Raw genomic sequence first — 20,249 nt, forward strand, 5'->3', positions numbered from 1 at the left:
ACTCCTTATAGATCCTGACTCCAAGTGAGTTTTAAAACTCATGCTCTATCAGTTGAGAGATACTCAACCTAACAGTCTTTAGGACAGTGTGTGCCTGGCAGTGTTGCTGTTGATAACGGTTTAGTAAATTAACAGAGCACTATAGTCAGGGGATTCCTATCTTGCATGAACTCACAAGGAGGCAACAGGCAAGTCACTCTACCTCTGTCTCATGGTGCAGATAAGTGATTTAGACTTTATACTAAAAAAATATTTACACACTCACCAAAATACTTTGTTTCAATACACAGTATTTATTAAGGAGACATATTAACATGCTTAGATACACAAAATAAACCACTTATACACATGCCATTCTCAATGAACTGTAAAGGAAAAAATAACACAAAGAACAAAATTCATTGTTTTTAGGTAAGTTTTTGTGTTTTATAGCCATCACATGTCCACTGCATATTAGAAAATTATTAACATTGATATATAAACTTTCCCAGTCTTAGATTTAACTTTTAAAGTAACTTTTTGGTGAGGTGAAGTTCACAAAAATTTGCATTGAAGTCTGAATGTAAATTAGAGACTCTTACGCTTTTGAGAATAAAAATGTGGTTGAAGATTTGCATTCTTAGATGCTATCTACAGCAGTTTCCTTTCAAGAAATCAAACGTTCTTCATTAGCACATGATAAGGATCAGTGTTGAAATGAAAACTTTGAGTGCATATTAATTCTTGGGGGTACTATAATACAATTTCTAGTTAATATGAGCAAGTAATTACATTGTCATGTAAGATGCCAACCACTAAGAATTTAGGTTTTCCAAAGAATATGATTTCCTCATGCCCGAAAATAACATTCTATTGAGTCTATATATTTTGATAATAATTAGTTGTATAAGTCTGTAAAAAGAAAACCAACTAAAAATAGTAATCCTGACAACTACCACTTACTGAGCAGTTAACTAACTGTATGCTAGGCACTAACCCAAGCACTCCACATACGTTATCCCACCTGATGTTTACAAACCCAAACGAGCAGTATTACTAGCCCCATTTGTAAACAAGAGAATTTAGGCTCACAAAGGTTAACAATAGCCAAATTCAAGCAGCTTGTAAGTGGTGGAACCAGGAATTGAAGGCAAGCCCGCTGGACTGCAATTCCAAAGCCAGAGTATCCAAGCACTATCCCGTGTGTGGTCACCTGCTGTGATGAAGGTGAAATAACTTTATCTGTGATACATTCACAAAGGTAAAGTTTGTATTGTTAGAGTAAGAAGCAAGACCAGTTCAAGTGGAACACAAAAATCTCTGCTCATTTATTTTTATTTATACATGTCTTTTTCTATTATCATTATTCTAGTAAGATTATAAATACATAAACACCTGAGTACATGCAACACATTCCACAAAGTAACAAAAATGTACAGCACATTTAAATAACCCAAATTACTGTATACAAAGTGCTTTAAAAAAAGACCTTGTGACATATTCAGACCATATTTATTTGAATACTTTTCAATAATTGCCAAAGGATACATCATTTATAAATAATATTCAAAGTCCCTTATTTTCTTCTATCAGCCAAATTTAGTATTTCAATTAATCAAGTGACTAGCTGTTCCATTATGTAATACTAAAGGTAAGTCACATAGCATCAAAATGAAACCGATGGGCTTCTTGTCGTTTTTCTCTGTCATCTGCTTTCTGAAAAAGAATTTTTGATTAGTTTATAAATGACAGGAAAATGTCAAGAAAAGACTCATTTCTGAAATATAAAGTAGTTAATTAAAAAAAATCTCTAAGCAAATAGCGGATAAAAGATGACTTTATTATGTAATAATCTTATGAAATTTTTGTAGTTTACAGTAGCTATTTTATAATTAATAACCCACTAATTGAATTTAAAAACCAATAAGAAATGTTCCTTAAATACTTAGCTTGTTATCATTTATTATTTATTTGAAAGTAGTAGTAAACATCAGATTCTACAAGGATGGAACTATTACATTTTTCCCATTCTTAACACTAATGTTAATAAATGAATCTAAGGAAAGTACATCAATTATTTTGGCCTTAACCTACGGATTTAGCATATATTCACTGACCCTCCACTCCCACCAAAGTACTGTGCTTGGTATTTTGAGGGATTAAAAAAACTCCTCAGTTTTGTATCTTGTTCTCAAGGAACTTAAAGAAAGAAAAAAGCAAAACATATTGAATAACCGTATTTCAGGAAAAAAAGTGAAAACTGTCACTAATATTCTGGGAGAGAGATTACTTCTAGGTTGGAGTGAGGAAAGGGAAAGCTTTGAAAAGATAGTATTTATGGAAATGGAGGGGGAGAGGCATTCATTCCAAGCTGGGGGTAGAACAGGTGCCATCATGGGAAGTTGGGTAGGAGTGGGGAATATGTGAAAGCAGCTGGTAAGAAACGAGGTTGGAAAGGTATATGGCGGAGTCACATGGAAGTTCTATGAAGGCCAGGCTAAGGAGTGGACACGGTTTAGGCAGGGATTTTTGAGCAGAGGAGTGACATGACTAAGGCTAAACTTGATGATGAGTTAGTTATATGGCAGCTATGTGATCAATGGCGTGAAAAGGGAGAGAATAGATTCAGGGAGACCAGGCAGGACTGAACAGGACAAGGGGCTGAGCCTAAAGCCCTGAGAGCAGAAATGCAGAAGTGCTGCACGGACTGTTAGGGAAGCAGAGTCCATACGGCAACTAACCAAATTTTATAGGTAAGTAGGAAAGAAGAGAGACGAAGCTTTAAAATACTGGTTTTAAGGTGCCTGCAAGTGATCTAGGTGGAGATGTCATGGAGACAGCTGGAAATGGGCTAAGAGAACTTCAGGGACAGATGAGTATTAGGGGTATTTGAGGTAATAGCTTGAAGCTATGGTTGTGGATAAAATTGGCAGGAAAAGTGCAGAAAGAAGATGGCCTAGAGCAGAGCCGTGGTTAGGAAATGGTAGAAGGGAGCACCCAGCTCGGTGCAAGAGGAGGAGTCAAAGAGGTAGGAGATGGACCACAGTATCACGGGAGAGTACACACTGTCAAATCCACATCTGTATCTAAAATTTCAATTTTAGCCACTGCATCATTATTATTGTAAGTCCACAATGTTTATACTGTAATCAGGTGATCTGAGAAATTAATGAAACTAATTTCCTTTCCTTTATAGGTCTAGAGCTATGTAATACTTCAGACTATATTCTGACACTTCTGGACCAAAGTATGTAGGATCGCCCTTTATTTTATGTCTTAAGTTGCAACCTTGAACTGAGTATGTAAGCTTCTGTTATCATTTTTGATATATAAAGGAGGAAATATTTAGGAAGAGACAAACCTATATAGAACATTTATCAGGACAATTAAGATCTTCTCTTTTTCCTAAGTTAAAACAGCTAAAATACATGGTAAATTTAGTTAACAAAAAATGATTATGGTGGGCATGACAATCCAAAGAGAGCAGGTGCAAAAAAAGAAAACACTTTTATGACATGAAGAAGCCCTTTTTGGGGAATGCTGTTGGAACCTGTTAGTTATATACTTTAATATATATTCATATTAATTCATGCACTTAATTCATATTCACATTTTCATAGAAATTAGCTTTTTCAGTTTATATCTAAACTGCTAGTAAGTTATGTGATAGCCTCTTTTTTCCTCCTCATAAACATTATACAAAAAAATCTACACTTGGCGTGCTGTTTTTAATTATTATTTAGGGGTTATACTAAAGAACAGAAAAATGTTTAGTTTAGTGAAAAGAATACTTTAGAGATGGAAAAGATGTTTATCACTTTAATTGTTACTTCCCACCCAAACCTTGAGAAAGTCATTTAACCTCTCTGTGCTCGAATTCTTTATATAGACATAGCTTTTACTCCTGGAATAAAGTGTTCATGGCTTTATCAGTAGATAATAAACACAGGCTTTTTAAAAAAATTATTTTTCAGGCCTTTATGAAATTATTTCTAATGGAGTTTTTCAATATACCTGCTCATTTCTGGGTGATCATTCTATTACTATTGTACAGCATTGAAGTTTTAAAATAATTTCCTGTGATTTGTATGAATTGCTAAGAGACATTAGCAACTTAAAGGGATGAAATAAATTATAATAATAAGAAGACATTATGGATAGAATGTGAAAAATCACAAAATCTTAGTCATTTGAAAAATGACTACGTGTTTTTAAAGAGCAATATATTACTATTACAAATTAACAAAGGTTAATGTTTCATTTAAATGAACCAACCTTTTCTTGCCAATGTAAAATGCCAATTATTGCCAAGATGAAAACACAGACACCAATGAGAGCTATAGCAGTAAGTAGAACAATGTTACTTGGTGTAAGATACAGTTTGGCACTCCAGCTGCAGATAAAACAGAATCATTAAAATTACACATTTTAACTGAAAAATAACAAAATTCTACAGACTGAAAAGCAAATAGCTGTTAATTAATCAGTTGATTCATCCATTAATTCATTTTCCCATCTATCCATTCACTATAAATAAAGCAACAGCAATTAAATTTAGATAGGGCTAAGAATATTGACAACCCTGCAGAGTTCAGATTTTACTCAGAGAACTGAAATAGAATAGAATTTTTGATGAGATGCTTATTATTTTTCTTTGATCCTGCGAGAATTATTCTTAAGTAAATGTATTAAGGATACTTAGGACAATCTTAGACACAGTTTTTACATCTTGATTTACTTGCTGAATTTGAAACCTTGACTCTAAGCCTATATAGTTACATGATTTTGATAAGATCTCATATCACCTTATTTTTTGACCCCTTTTCACATATGTACTATGGCCAACTAAAACAGCCATATATCTCAGCGGACGTAGATAGATGGCTTGTGTAAAAACACTTCTATCATTTCTGTGTCATGTTGGAGGGTTTACATTACTACAATGACGTTGAGACTTCTTACAAAATCACTTTTAGTCCCTCAGTGTTAATGGCAATATATAGACTTTAGCATAAATAGAACTAGCTCTTTCTCCTGCAAAACTGTCCACATAATACAGCACTTATAAACCCTGAGAAGCTTAAAATTGGGTCTAATATCATCAACACTGTACGTGGTTATATACAAAGAATTTTGTTCCTTCTGAAAATAGGCAATAGATATATTTTCCTTTTAAAGTCACCTACTATTACTGTACTACTATCAATTTCTCCCTTTAGGTCTCTTAACAGTTGCTTTATGTATTTAGGTGCTCCTGTGTTGGGTACATAAACATTTACGACTATTATATCCTTTTGTTGTATTGACTCCTGTATTATTATGCAATGCCCTTCTTTGTCTTTTATCATAGTCTTTGTTTTAAATTCTATTTTGTCTGATGTAAGTATAACTATCCAGCTTCTTTTGGTTTCCATTGCAAGAAACATCTTTTCCCTTCTTTCAGTCTCTGTATGTCTTTACATCACAAGAGGCGAGTCTCTTGTAGGAAGCATATCTTGTTTTTTAATCCATTCAGCCTATTTTCATTTTAAAAGTTTAATAAAAGTAAGATCATTCTGATGAATAGCAAGTAGCGATTGACTTATTTTGGGATAATTAAAATTTATTGATCTGTAAGTTAGCCTCTAGTCAGTAAATCTCAAAATACACCTCAAACTAAAATCAATTCAGTTTTTATTATGTACATAAATTTGAAAAGAACATTTCTTCAGAAAGAGCAAGAGAAACATGAAAAATGTTGAGATTATAAAAGAAAACTATAACAGAACTTTCTAGAAACTCAAAAGTAAGAAAACCAAGAAAATGAATACTGTTAGGTGAGGTTAGCTATTCTCAGTATCTTACCTCATACTTAAAAAAAAAAAAATTCTTTCATGAGTTTTTTTGGGTAGTTCTCTTAAATAGACTTTTAAAAACCATGAAAATAGGAATCTTAAGATGGTAAGAAAAAAATTGGACAAAAGGCCAGTCCTTAATTTCTTACTCAGAAACAGTCATTCTTATCAATTTCTTGGATATCCTTCCAGAGATATTTTATACATATATAGACATATATGCACAGATACCCTTTTCAAATCACAAATGGTTGCTTACTATACATACTCTAAATGCATTTTCCTTTTATTGTCTTTTGCTTACCACTCTATTTTAAGAGTTTGTTCTATGTCATGATATTACACCATATAGGAGTACATAATTTATATATTTTCCTACTCATGGTATAGATTTTCTAGTTTTGTTATACATTTCATGTATAGAAAAATAACAAACATATAATACAGATACATTAAAAAATATCTGAACTCAGACTATTATTGTTTCTAGTGATATTATCTTTTTTTTAAGATTTTATTTTTAAATAATCTCTATACCCCGCACGGGGCCTGAACCCATAACCCCAAAATCAAGAGTCATGTGCTCCACTGACTGAGACACCAAGGTGCCCCTCTACTGATGTTATCTTATTTCAAGCATAGTGCTGTAATGAAGTGGTTTTCTTAAGTAGTTTGGTTATAAAGCTCTTAAATCCACCATAAGATACATTCTGGGGTATGCTGGTAAACTGGCCCTCGGAGGTGGGGAAAAAGCCCTGGCTGGCAGTTGCCAATTTTCATCTTGTAAATATTCCCGTCATAGCTGATTTTAGTGTGATCTCACTGAACAGAGTGGGAAGAAGATCGTACAATCAGCTGATGAGGTGGCATGAACTGGTTCTAGCAAAGCACTGAATATATTCCATCTAAAAATTTAATAAAGAACAATACAGCCTCCATTTTGAGAAGAAATGTAACAAAACAGGACCTCGCTGGTTACATATTCATAGATCCATCACACCCTTCCTCTTTGGGTATTTTTTCATATTGATATCAGCCTAGCCTTAAGAACAACTTATGTTCCTCCCAGTGAAATTTAAGTGTTAGTGAATACCTTTATCACCTACTTCTTAAAAACAGTGGAATCACTCTAGTAATTAAAGAAAAATGAACTCAGATAAGGAGTTAGATTTAAACACTATTCCAATTAAAGGAATACATTCTGCTAATAAGGAAAAAAAAATCACCTTTGCTGAGAACTTACTCGATGCTGGGCACTGTTGTAAGCATATTTCACCTATATCCTTTTAAGGCAGGTATTCTATCTCCCACTTTACAGGTGCAGAAATTGACCCTCAGCAGATCTTAGTCTCTACCCAAGGTCTGTTTGACTCTCACACTTGTGCCTAACCACTGTGGGATATATACCACTGCCCAAGCATTTATTGAAAAGATCAGAATGCTTATTAAAAAATTCAGCATTCTGAAATTTTAGAATTTAGAGCTAGTAAACTGAAGTCAGTTTATTGAAGCAGAATAAATATAAATCCCTAATTAGTTAACCTGCTGTTTTTCTAATAAGGTTTAATTTGTTTTTCATAAAAAAAGTCGCGGACCTTTCGTGTAGGAATGTTTTGTCATTTAAGGTTTGCTGTAAGCAAATTAAATGATGGCACTCATGGGAACACAGCAGGAACAGAAAGAGTTTTTAAAAGATGTTAACTGTACCTATGATTCCGAGTTGACAGTATTTTTACCAAAATCAGTTCAAGCAAGGACATTACCTTCGAGGAACATTGTGAGGATATGGAATGACAATTAGCTGGGAATTTGGAATGATTGCAGTCCACTCTTGTTTTCGTATAGACTGGAAAAAGAATTTAAGAACATTTAACATCTAGTACACTTTAAACAGAATTATTATCCTATATAAATAAGGAAAAAGCTTAAGTGCTCCTTGATTAATTGAAATCCTAGGTATGGATTAAGCTAAATTTATATATATTAAGCCCCAAACGGGGCTCCTGTGCCCTGTTAGCAAAAATTTTTTTGATCTTTTCAGGGAAGGATTATATTTCTGTCTCATGGATTCATTAACAAATATTTATTGAACAGTGTAGCAGGCACTGTTCACAGTGCTATCTATGTACAAGTGCTGCTTGAAGCTACAATTCAAGTGGAGGTGGAGTATGACAAGAAACAAAATAAACTATAAATTATGTTAGATAGTAAAGATGAAGAGAAAAAGCAGGAAAGAGGGACAGGAGGTCATGAGGTTTATGAGAGGTGGTAGAAAACTACATCTTTAAATTATGATGTGCTCTATGTAAGATAAGCTTAGACAGGTCATTACCTATTTCTCTTTTCCTATATTCTCTTTAAAGAGATTTAAAAAGATTCAATTATTTGAATTCAAATTCAATTGAATTCAAATTGTTGAGTTTAAATATTTGAATAGTATATATTAAGACACAGATTAATTGCAAACAAAATAAATGTTTACTCACCTTCTCTCCAGATGGACGGGGAATGCCGACATACAGATGATCAAGAAAATTTGCACTTCGACCTAAACCAAGTACATTGTATGGTAGCTGGAGGGCTAAATGTGCGGACTGGCTGAGTTGTCCAGCTAAATTTATTAAAAAAAAAAAAAAAGAGGCATCTTTGTAAACATTGCTCTCATCAAATATTAAAATGATAAAATGTTAACAATGTAGGTGCCAAAACTTAATTCTTTAAGGATAAAAATGTGAAATGAAATGTCTGGTTCATTACCATTAATGATTCACTTTTCAAAGAAAGCGGCTTTATTGAGATATAATTCACACTCCATAAACATCACCCATTTAAAATGCACAATTAGTGGTTTTGAGTATGTTAAAAAAGTTGTTGAGCCATAACCACAGTCAAATTTTAGAATATTTTCATCACCCAACAAAGAAACCCCATTCCCATGAGCAGTTACTCCTATTTCTAACCCCTATTATTTCAGATATGGGTAACCACTAATCTACTTTCTTTATAGATTCGCCTCCTCTGGAGATTCATATAGATACAATCATACAATGTGTGGTCTTTTTATGAATAATGCTGCGGTGCACATTCACATACAAGTATCTGTGTCAACTTACGTTTCCCAAAATGGATGCACCATTCTATACTCCCACCAATACGTACGAAGGCTCCAAGTTTTCTATATCCTTGCCAACACTTTCTCTGTCTTTTTAATCATAGCCATTCCAGTGGTTGTGAAGTGATATCTCGTTGTGGCTTTTTTTGCATTTCCCTAATGACTAATGATGCTGAGCTGCTTTTCAAATGTTATTGGCTACATATATGTGTAGCTACCTTTTTATTTCTATGAAGGGTGGTAGTAGTGTCCTCTCTTGTTTTGGATTTTAGTCATTTGAGTCTTTCAGTCTAGTTAAAGGTTTGTAAATTTGGTTAATCTTAAAAAAATCTTTTGGTTGAATTGGTTTTATGTTTTTCTTCCCTACTTATTTTCTCTCATTATTTCTCACCTTCTGCTTGCTTTGGGTTTAGTTTGCTAGTTTAGTTGGCTAGTTTCTTAAGGTGGTTATTAATTATAGATTGTTCTTATTCCTTAATATAGGCATTTAAAGTACTAAATTTCCCTCTAAGAACCACTTTAGATGCATTCTATACATTGTGGCATGTTGTGTTTTTGTTTTCACGCACCTAAGGTATTTTCCAGTTTTCCTTGTGATTTCTTTTAAAATTAAAAAAAAATTTATCTTATTTTATCTTTTTATTATGTTAGTCACCATACAGTACTTCATTAGTTTTTGATGTAGCGTTCCATGACTCATTGTTTGTGTACAACACCCAGTGCTCCTTGCAATATGTGCCCTCCTTACTACCCATCACTGGGCCAATCCCCCTCCCCTCTGAAACCAGGACTCAGGGAAACAAACTGAGGGTCCCTTGTGATTTCTTAGTTGACCCATTGGTTTTTTAGAAGTGTGATGTTTAATTTCCACGTATTTGTGAATTTGCAAATATTAATGACTTCTAATATTATCCTATTGTAGTTGGGGAATGTACTTGGCATGATTTCAATCCTTTTAAATTTACTGAAGCTTGTTTTGTGACTTAGCATATAGTCTACTTTGTAGACCTTTCCAGCTGTGCTTGAGAAGAATGCATATTCTGTTGCTGTTGGGTGGAGTGTTCTATACATGTCTGTTAGGTTTCGTTGGTTTATAGTGTCATTTTCTCTTTCCTTATAGATCTTATGCCTCATTTGACCCATTACTGAAAGTGGGGTATTAAAGCCTACAAAAATTTATTTTAAATTATTGATTTCTCTCCTCAATTCTTCATGTATTTGGGGTGCCCTATTGTTAGGTGCCAATGTCTTTATAGTTATTATAGCTTCCTTATGGATTGCCCTTTTTATTGTCATTATAAAATGTACTTTTTTGTCTCTAGTAACAATTTTTTTCTTTAAGTCTAGTTTAATCTGATGTTAGAATGGCCACTCCAGCTTTCTTTTGGTTATTCTTTGCATGGCACAATTGTCCCCATCTTTTTACTTTCAACTTATTTATATCTTTTTTAAAAAGATTTTATTTTTTTAAGTAATCTCTATACTCAATGTGGGGCTTGAATTTACAGTCCTGAGGTGCAGAGTCACATGCTCCATTGACTGAGCCAGCCAGGTGCCCCTCAACTTTTTTGTATCTTTGAACCTAAAGTGTCTCTTGTAGATGGCACATAATTGGGTCATATATAATTATCCATTCTACCAATCTCTGCCTTTTGATAGGAGTGTTTATTCCAATTACATTTAATGTAATTACTGATAAGGTAGGATTTCTGTCTCCCATTTATTACTGGTTTTGTATAGGTCTTATGTCTTTTTAATTCTATTCCTCCATTGCTGCTTTGTTAAATGTTTTCTAGTGTACCATTTTAACTCCCTAGTTTTTTTTTTCTGTTTTTTGAATTATTGTCTTCATGGTTGCCATGGGGATTACAATTAGCATATTAACTAAAAAAAACCCAACTTAATTCCTAGTGCATATAACAACTTTGCTGCAATATAGCTACTGTCCTCCCCCTTCCTTTAGGCTCTTATCATACATATATTTTTATACATTATCAATCCATCAACACAGGTTTAGAATGATCACTGTATACAGTTGTCTTTTAAGTCAGATAGGAAATGAGGCATCACCATATTTTATGTTTATCTATAATCTTACTGGTGTTTTTTACTTAACTGTGTGGATTTGAGTTACTGTCCAGTTGTCCTCTCAGTTCAGCATTTCTTGTAGGATTGGTCTACTAGAGATGAACTGTTTTGTTTATCTAGGAATGTCTAATTTTTTTCATTTTTGAAGGATAGGTTTACCACATATAGAATTCCTGATTGACAGATTTCCCTCCCTCTTTTAGCACTTTGGATATATCATCCCCCTCTGGCTTCTATGGCTTTTGGTGAGAAGTCAGCTGTTAATCTTATTGAGGCTCTCCTGAATGTGGTAAGTAGCCTCTCTCTTGCTGCTATCAATAGTCTCTTTCTGTCTTTGTTTTTTTGACAGTTTGACTATGTGTGGATCTCTTTGAATTTATTCTCCCTGGAATTGGCTGAGCTTCTTAGATGTACAGATTAATGTTTTTCATCAAATTTGGGTGGTTTCAGCCATTATTGCTTCAGGTATTTATTTTGCCCCTTACTCTCTTTTCCTTCTAAGAATCCCCTTATACATATGTTGGTATGCTTGATGGAGGGTCCATAGGTCTCTGAGTTTTTTTTTTCTAAAGATTTATTTCTTTATTATTTGAGAGACAGAGAGGGGGAGGGAGGGGCAGAGGATGAGGGAGAGAGAGAAGCTCAAGAAGACTCCCTGCTGGGCACAGAGCCCAACACAAGGCTCGATGTCACAATCCTGAGATCATGACCTGAGCCGAAACCAAGAGTCAGACACTTAACTGACTGAGCCACCGAGGCACCCCATGAAGTTTTTTCCAGTAACCCAGGCTGTATACAGAGATTTGTATTCAGGTTTGATCTGTATTCAAGTTTGCTTATTCTTTTGTCAAGTCAAATCTGTTATTGAGACCTTTACTGAATTTTTCACTTCAGTTACTGTATTTTCCACCTCCAGAATTTCTATTTGATTTTTGAAAATGATCTTTATCTCCTTATTTCCATTTTCTATTTAGTGAGACATGGTTATCATACTTACCCCTAATTCTTCAATCCTGGCTTCTTTTAGTTCTTTGAACATATTTATAGTAGCTGATTTATACTTTTTGTCAACTAAGTCCAATACCTTTGGGCACATTTTCTGTTGTTTGCTTTTATTTTTTTAAAATGTGTTTGTGGCATACTTTCCTGTTTCTTTGCATGCCTTATAATTTGTGGTTGAAAGTGGCCTTCATAGATAATGTAACAACTATGGTATTCAATCATCTCCCTTTAAGGATTTGTGGGTTGTTGTTGTTGTTGGTAGTGGTGTTCCTTTGTTTAGTGACTTTCCTGGAAGAATTCTATAGATTCTGCATTCCCTGCCACAAAGTTATTTTATTTTCTTATTTTTAAAGTTTTTGTCTTCAGCCTGGCTTCCTAGGGGGCATACTTGGGTTGGTATAACCAATGACTGGTACACAAGATTTCCTTAAATATCTTGTCTGTATGTCTTCCACACTTTATCTGGAGGACTTATGTGTGGAAGCATGCCTTCAAACTTTAAGCAGTTTATAGGATAGCTTTACCTTTCATTTCTTGCTTGAGCAGGGCCTCAAGATAGTATATTCAAGCTGAGCATCTGAATCAAGTAGTTTCCTTTCTAGGCATGTTCACAGCCTTCTAGAGCCCCACGAATATACTGGAGTTTTGCAAAGTCGCTGATGGTTACCTAGTTCTTCAGGACTTCCTTTTATACTTTGGCCAGGCTCTTGTTTCACTACACCTGAAATCGTAGGCTTAGGTAGCTTAGATTTTGCCAGCAGATGATTGTTGTTTTTGGTAATGCCCTGGGGGATAGGGCTTTTTTAAAAATTTTTATTTTTTACTGCTGGGCTGAACTCTGAGTCAAATCAAATAGCCCCAACATCCTAAGAGTGGGGATTTTCTAGGGAATTGTTAGTTTAGATAAAATACTGACAGTGCTATGGGGATGGGAATTTTAACTCAGTCAGTCCTGTCTACTGATTGTGAGCTACTGGCTTTTCATGGCTGCTGCACTGCCGTACAACTCAGTAGAGAAGGGAGCTTGGGTGGGAATAGCCCCAAATTAAAATGCCACAGACCCTGCAATCTTATTGAGGATTAGTAGTTCCTCTTGAATAGACAACATAGTCCATTCTGTGGCTTTGGTAAATTTCTAGAGTTCTGAAATGGTTGATATTAGTTGTTTGGCCAGTATTTTTTTTCCTTTTTGGGGAGAGCAGGTTCATGGGGTCCTCACAATGGCATTCCAAAAGTCAGTCTCTCCCTATGAGAGTATATATTTGCTAGGTATTTGCTACATAATTAAACTGAACATTTAAAGGATAAGATTAATTAATACTTAAATATTTTAATATTCAGGACTCTGCTAACATCACTAAACATTACCCAGAAATATGAAATCATTTGAAAGTATACATGATTTTTTAATGTAATTCCTGTGTTAGAAATATATATGTATAATGGAAAGAAATAGAGAACTTTGGGATAGGCATTTAAAAAAAGTTAAACAATGTATGTAAAATTGTAAAGCAATATAATGAATTGCAAATTAGTAGAACTGAGTGCGAATGCTAATTGAATGATAATGCTTACACTTGAGTATCTTGTCCTGAATGATAAATAATACATTAGCTATATGTTATCATAAAATTGTTACATAGTTGAAGTAAAAATCAAATATATACTGATTTCATTACACTACCAGCAAAGACTGACTTAAGAGATCAAACTAGACATATGAATTATTTTTCTACAATTACCTTACTGTAAAGAACCCAAATAAGAACATTTATCATTAATACTCTATTAAGAAGACCACAGAACATAAATTTCAAATTAAAACAGTACGTTTAATAAGAAAACTTAAAAACTGTTAAAAAGAATAATGAAAATAAAAGTATCCAAAGCCTCAAAATGAAGATATAATTATTATATTTTAGCATGCTTTTAATCATGTAATTTTTTCCCTAGGCATGTGCAAGCACAAACACATTAGCATAATTAAGTTTTATTGCTTTTCACTCAGTATTATGAGTATTTTCTCATGTTATTAAAATTCTTTAAAAATAGGTAAGCGGAGAGAAAGATTATAGCAACACTGAAATCCCATTGAGAAAACCAAACTAACAGTTAAAAGACATTTATTATTATATATGCCTTTAAAAACTATTTTTCTAAAATCTACAGATTATCAAAAACAATTTTATTGCCTACATTAATCCTCTTACATCATCACTGAAAAAATCTATTGTTGGAGATGATGGATTTCTCCTTATTTTTCACGATTGTATTAAACTGGTAAGAACAGATACTAAACCTGATCTTAGCCAAAAGGCCAAGAAGTGATTAATCTTTCACCATTATAAATAACGCTTTAGTGAACATCTCTGAACATCAATGCATCAGGATTAGTTTTTTACATTCTTAGATATGGAATACTGGGTCGTGAAGTAGGACATTCATTGGATAAAAGAATAGTTTCTTCCAAACCGTAAGAGACTCTCAATCATAGTAAACAAACTGAGGGCTGCTGGAGGGGAGGGGGTTGGGAGATAGGGTAACTGGGTGATGGGCATTAAGGAGGGCAGTATAAAGAAAGGGGGGGGTGATCAGAAGGGGGAATGAAGCATGAGAGACTATGGACTATGAGAAACAAACTGGTGGCCTCCGAGGGGAGGGGGGTGGGGGAATGGGATAGACTCGTGATGGGTAGTAAGGAGGGCACGTATTGCATTGTGCACTGGGTGTTATACGCAACTAATGAATCATTGAATTTTACGTTGGAAACCGGGGATGTACTGTATGGTGACTAACATAATATAATAAAAAAACTTAAAAAAAAAAAAAAAGGAGGGCAGTGTAATGAGCACTGAGTATTATATAAGACTGATGAATCACTGACCTCTACCTCTGAAACCAATAATACAGTATATGTTAGTTCGTTGAATTTAAATAAAAAAAAGACACACACACAAAAGCATAGTCTCTTCAACAAACTGAGCTAACACACTTGGAGAATGATATACAAAAGAAAATCTGATTTTTAAAAAGAGGTGTACTACTTTACATTTCTACTCGTTTTCAATGAAAGCACCTATTACATTCCATTTCTTTATTGTTTTTGTAGGGGTGAAATTCACATAATATACAATTAACCATTTTAAAGTACAAAAATTAGGTGGTCTTTAGTGTATTCAGAATGTTGTACGACCACCAGCTCTCTCTAGTTTCCAAACATTTCATCACCCCATAAATATACCCATACCCATTATGTAATAACTCCTCATTCCCTGGTAACCTCTAATCTGCTCTCAGTCTCTATGGATTTATCTATTCTACATGTATGATATAAAGGAATCATACAAACGTGACCATTTATGTTTGGATTCTTTCACCTAGTATAACATTTTCAAGGTTTATATAAATTACAGCAATTATCAGTACAATTCCTTTAATGGCTGAATAATATTCCTTGTATGTATATACTTTGATTTGTTTAGCCATTCATCCATTTATAGACATTTGGGTTGATTCCATCTTTTGGCTTTTATGAGTAATGTTGCTATGAACATGGATGTACAGATAATCACTTTGAGACTCTGCTTTCAATTTTTTTGGGGGGATATACCCAGAGGTAGAACTCATCTCAATTATGCAACTCCATATTTCTATTTGTTTGAAACCCTGTAGTTATATTTCTATTTGCTTATAACCCTGTAGTTATAGTACTTCTCCCCCCCCCCTTATTTGATTTCTTGGCAGTCTGCAATCCAAACACATTTCTACCTTTACTGCTATCATCTTGATCCAAGCCACCATCGTCTCTAACTGAATTATTTTAATGGGTTTCTATTTGGTTTCCCTGCTTTAACTATTGTTCTTCCTATTGTCTACTGCTTCACTCAGAATAAAAATTTGTTCTACCTAGTTTACATTCCCCGTCCCTCATTTAACTCAGTTTCATCTCTTACTCCTTAATTTCCCTTCCTTCTGCTCTAAGACACTGGCTCTTTACTGTTCCTTGAAAATTACACAGATGCTTATACCTTCCAGCCTTGGCACTGATCTTTTCCTTTGCCAAGAACATTCTTCAAAAGATAACTGCATGTCCAACTCTCTTACCTCCTTCAAATCTTTGTTCAAATGGCACTTTCTCAGAGAGGCCTGTTTTGGACACTCTACAGAAAACATCTGATGACTATCCTTTTTACCTGGCTTTATCTTGCCCCGTCCCACAGTTCTTATCACTTCCTGACAACTAAATAGTATTACATAATTTACTTATTATGTTTATTCCCTCTTTCCTCCTACTAGAATGTAATCTCTATGAGGGCTAAGATTTAGGTCTGTTTTATTTACTTCTATATTATAAGAGCCTAGAACAGGCCTGGCATACATTAGGCACTCAGTACATATTTTCTCAACAAATGAATGAATAAAGAAATTTTACTCTCCAAATACATCAAACCTGAGTCTTGTAACATATTCCCAACTTAAAAACACTGTATCAGTTTATACCGCATAGACACCAGTACAGAAAGATTGTTTACCTAAAGATAAATACATAAAAAGCATTTGTGATACCCTAATCACCAGATTCAAATGCCTATATGTTCTTTTATGACTGTATCTTAACCTGACTTTCCAAAACAGTTCAAATACACATTTACATAATTAAAAAGTAACAGTTTTTAAAGTCGATTCATTCTTATTCTCCAGGAGAATGTTACACGGACATAAAATTCTGACTGCTTAATGCCACTGTAAAATAGATTATGCTGTAATTTAAGAGTCTAAATTAATTAAGGCAGGACAGGAGATAAATCCCACTTTAATAATTTCCATGCACTCTGTTTTGAGGTAAGATATTGAAGCCAACTTCATTGCTGAAGAATACCAGATATGAACTTTATCATAACTGTAGCTCTGATGTCCACTTGTCAAAAATAAAACTTAAATAATGTATACATGCTGACATAAGAGGTGGAGAGCGAAGGGAAAAATCACTAGCCGAAGGGGGAAAAGAAAACTGAAATTTTATCTTTCTTGGTGTGTGATGTGTGTGTGTGTGTCTGTGTGTGTGTGTGTTAACGTTATTCTGAGCCAAAAGGACATTGAATTCTATCTCCCTGCAAAGGTTTAAGCCACTGGGAATTTGCATCTAACAGTAATGTCTGTAACTCTTCTGGCACTGCCCTGGCTTGAGGAAAAATAGCATCTCTATAAAAATGAGATAAAAGAACACATTCAAACAACCAATATTCTATGCAACTTTAGAGAAAAACATGCCTCTTCTTGGGAGAGAAAACTGTCCCGAGAAGTATTCATTATTCTAAAATGGACAGCTCTGAAACAAGAGTACATTGACATCAATTAAAATGGAGATGAAGAACACTAAGAGAGGACAAAGTATAAAAATTAAAGAAAATACCCTCTGTAAGCAGTAAGAATTAACAGCTATTAAAAGCATATGAGATGCCAAAAACTATGGCAAGTGTTTTTTGCATCTTATTGCAGTTGTTAGCAATAACTGCATGTGGGTAGGTCCTATTATCTCCATTTGATTATGGGGAAATCCAGAGGTTAAGCAATTTGACTAAAAACATATAGCTACTAAGTGGTGGAGCTGGGGCTTTAATTTTGGCAGCCTAATTCCAAATCCCACACCCTTCATCATCACCTGTGATCTTATTTTCAGCTGAAAAAGAAGTGTGATGTTTGACTTACTGTTCTATAAAAAGGACCTCTAATAACATTGAATAACCCCATCCAATGACATCTGATCTTTTACTGTTTTTTAAAAAAAATACTTAATTGGGGCACCTGGGTGGCACAGCAGTTAAGCGTCTGCCTTCAGCTCAGGGCGTGATCCAGGCGTTCTGGGATCGAGCCCCACATCGGGCTCCTCCGCTATGAGCCTGCTTCTTCCTCTCCCACTCCCCCTGCTTGTGTTCCCTCTCTCGCTGGCTGTCTCTATCTCTGTCGAATAAATAAATAAAATCTTTAAAAAAATACTTTATTCATTCGAGAGAGTGAGCAAGATAGAGAAGCAGGCTTCCTGATGAGCAGAGAGCCCAACACGGGGCTGGATCCCAGGACTCTGAGATCATGACCTGAGCCAAAGGCAGAAGCTTAACCGACTGAGCCACCCAGGTGCCCCATGATCTTTTACTGCTTGGATCTGTATAGTATTTGTGGTGTCCTAGGATATGATCTGAGAATCTCTAACATTTTATATGTAGTCATTCTAGTTAACATGGCCTTTCTTCACTTGTAAATCCAGGCTATGGCATTGGGCTTTGTGATGTTCTCTTCTATACCTAAAGCCTGGGCTATTTAAGCAGTTCTGGAAGATGAGGCTGGTGTATTTTGCTGATCTTCCTCAACAGGCACCAACTTCCCGAGCAAGAGTTTAATCCAGTTATACCACACAGGATTCGATTATGAAAAAGACTGTACTCTGGATATGGACTAGCCCTTGATCTACGCTAGAATAAGCTCAGGTTTTCTGGCTCATTCAAGATAGTTAAGAGGGCAGAGTGAAAATTTTAGGACTATTTTCACTGCCTGTGGGGGATGCTAAAAGAAACATCATCTCGTTTTTGTTCCATGTGGTGTGCATGTTAAATTCTGTATTCCTATAAGGAAACAATATGAGAATATCAGGTAGGGAACAATGTTTCTTGGTGGGGAAAACTTGTAATTTTGAGAATGGCAAGTTGGATAATAACATGAATGGTGGAGGTTAAGAAACATGAACCTAAGATTTTGAAAAGAAAAATACGTTCCTAAATAGATTTAATATTAATTGTATTTCATTATATAGGGACTCCGATATAAATGATTTGGCCAGCATTGTTTCCTCTTACTCACTGGCCTGTACTCTTTAATGGTCCATTTCCAATTTTCTAGCTGCCTAAGAGAGTCATGCTTCTGGTATATTGTCATTTCTGCCTTTAGTCACTTCTGCCTTTATTACAATGTTTAATAACATTGTAAGTGAGAGATGTTCCTTTAATCAATGTGTTCTTTGTTCATTAGGTGACTAGTACACCAACTCTCTTCCTGGCAGGGCAAAGGGATGGAGAAAGACTGTTCCAGGTACTCATTTTTTTTTTTTTTTCAAAACAAAGTTGTCAAGAATGATTCAATGGGTTAAAAAGGTCTTGATAAATGATAAAATTAAAAATTTAAAAATATATTATCACACCTAAAGCATGATCTTTCAGTGTAAAATATTTTCCCACACATCCAAGGAGACCAAAAATTATGACACGTAACCCGAAAACAGAAGCCTAGGGACCCAGGATATGAAAAACATACTATAAGAGACCAGATCACCGGAAGAACCATAAGCTCACAATCACATAAGAGAGAACATCTATACGAAAGTTTTAAAAATTAAAAGTAAATACAGGCAATAGAATTAAGTTAAAAATAAAAATGAAAAGTGGGTACATTTTCATAAAAGGACATAAAACCTTTGTGAATACTGTAACCACTATATAAATACAGGCCTACCCCACAGATATTGTGGGTTCAGTTTCAGACCACTACAATAAAGCAAATAATCCAACAGTGAGTCAAATGAATTTTGTGGCTTCCCAGTACATATAAAAATTACACTTACACTATCCAGTAGTCTATTAAGTATGTAATAGCATTATATCTAAAGAAACAATGTACTTATCTTAATTTAAAAATACTTTATTGCTAAAAAATGCTAAACACCATCTGAGCTTTCAGCAAGCCGTAACTTTTTTGCTGGTGGAGGGTCCTGCCTTGATGTTGATGGTTGATGACTGATCAGTCTGAATTTGTCAATGTGATTATTAGTGACTGAAATGGTTCAAAAGTAATTTCTCAAATACCCAAAATGTAGCAAATATAAGTCAGAGGATTGTCTTACAGTATTACTCTGTGAGTTAATGAATTAACACCTTTATAAGCAAAACCGTGGTACATTTTAAAACAACAGAAATACAGAATAATGAATTCTAGTTGATCCTTGAACAACACAGGTTAGGGGCATCAAATCCCCACAGAGTCAAAAATCCATGTATAACTTTTGACTACCCCAAAACTTAACTGCCAATAGCCTATAGTGGACCAGAAGCCTTACCAATAACGTAAAGAGGTGAGGCATTATGTACTGTATTCTAACAATTAAGTAATCTAGAGAAAAAATGTTATTAAAATCATAATGAAGAGAAAGTACATTTGTGGTACTGTACTGCAAAAAAATCTGCAAG

General features: G+C 34.5%; 1 protein-coding gene and 1 pseudogene across 1 annotated transcript in view; both read right to left on the reverse strand.

Annotated features, from left to right (window-relative positions):
- Positions 1-272: 272 nt before the first annotated feature.
- Positions 273-20,249, reverse strand: part of ITFG1 (integrin alpha FG-GAP repeat containing 1) — a 271,075-nt gene continuing 251,098 nt past the window's right edge. Inside the window, exons 15-18 of the mRNA XM_040633257.1 lie at positions 8,300-8,424; positions 7,577-7,659; positions 4,255-4,372; positions 273-1,695 (exon numbers count right to left, since the gene is read on the reverse strand). Of these exons, the coding sequence (XP_040489191.1) occupies positions 1,636-1,695; positions 4,255-4,372; positions 7,577-7,659; positions 8,300-8,424 (386 nt within the window). The 3' untranslated portion in view covers positions 273-1,635. The remainder of the gene's footprint in view (positions 1,696-4,254; positions 4,373-7,576; positions 7,660-8,299; positions 8,425-20,249) is intronic.
- On the reverse strand, positions 14,236-14,344 carry LOC121103591 (annotated as a pseudogene).

This window comes from Ursus maritimus, unplaced genomic scaffold (genome assembly GCF_017311325.1).
Source record: "Ursus maritimus isolate PB19 unplaced genomic scaffold, ASM1731132v1 scaffold_19, whole genome shotgun sequence".
Lineage (NCBI taxonomy): Eukaryota > Metazoa > Chordata > Mammalia > Carnivora > Ursidae > Ursus > Ursus maritimus.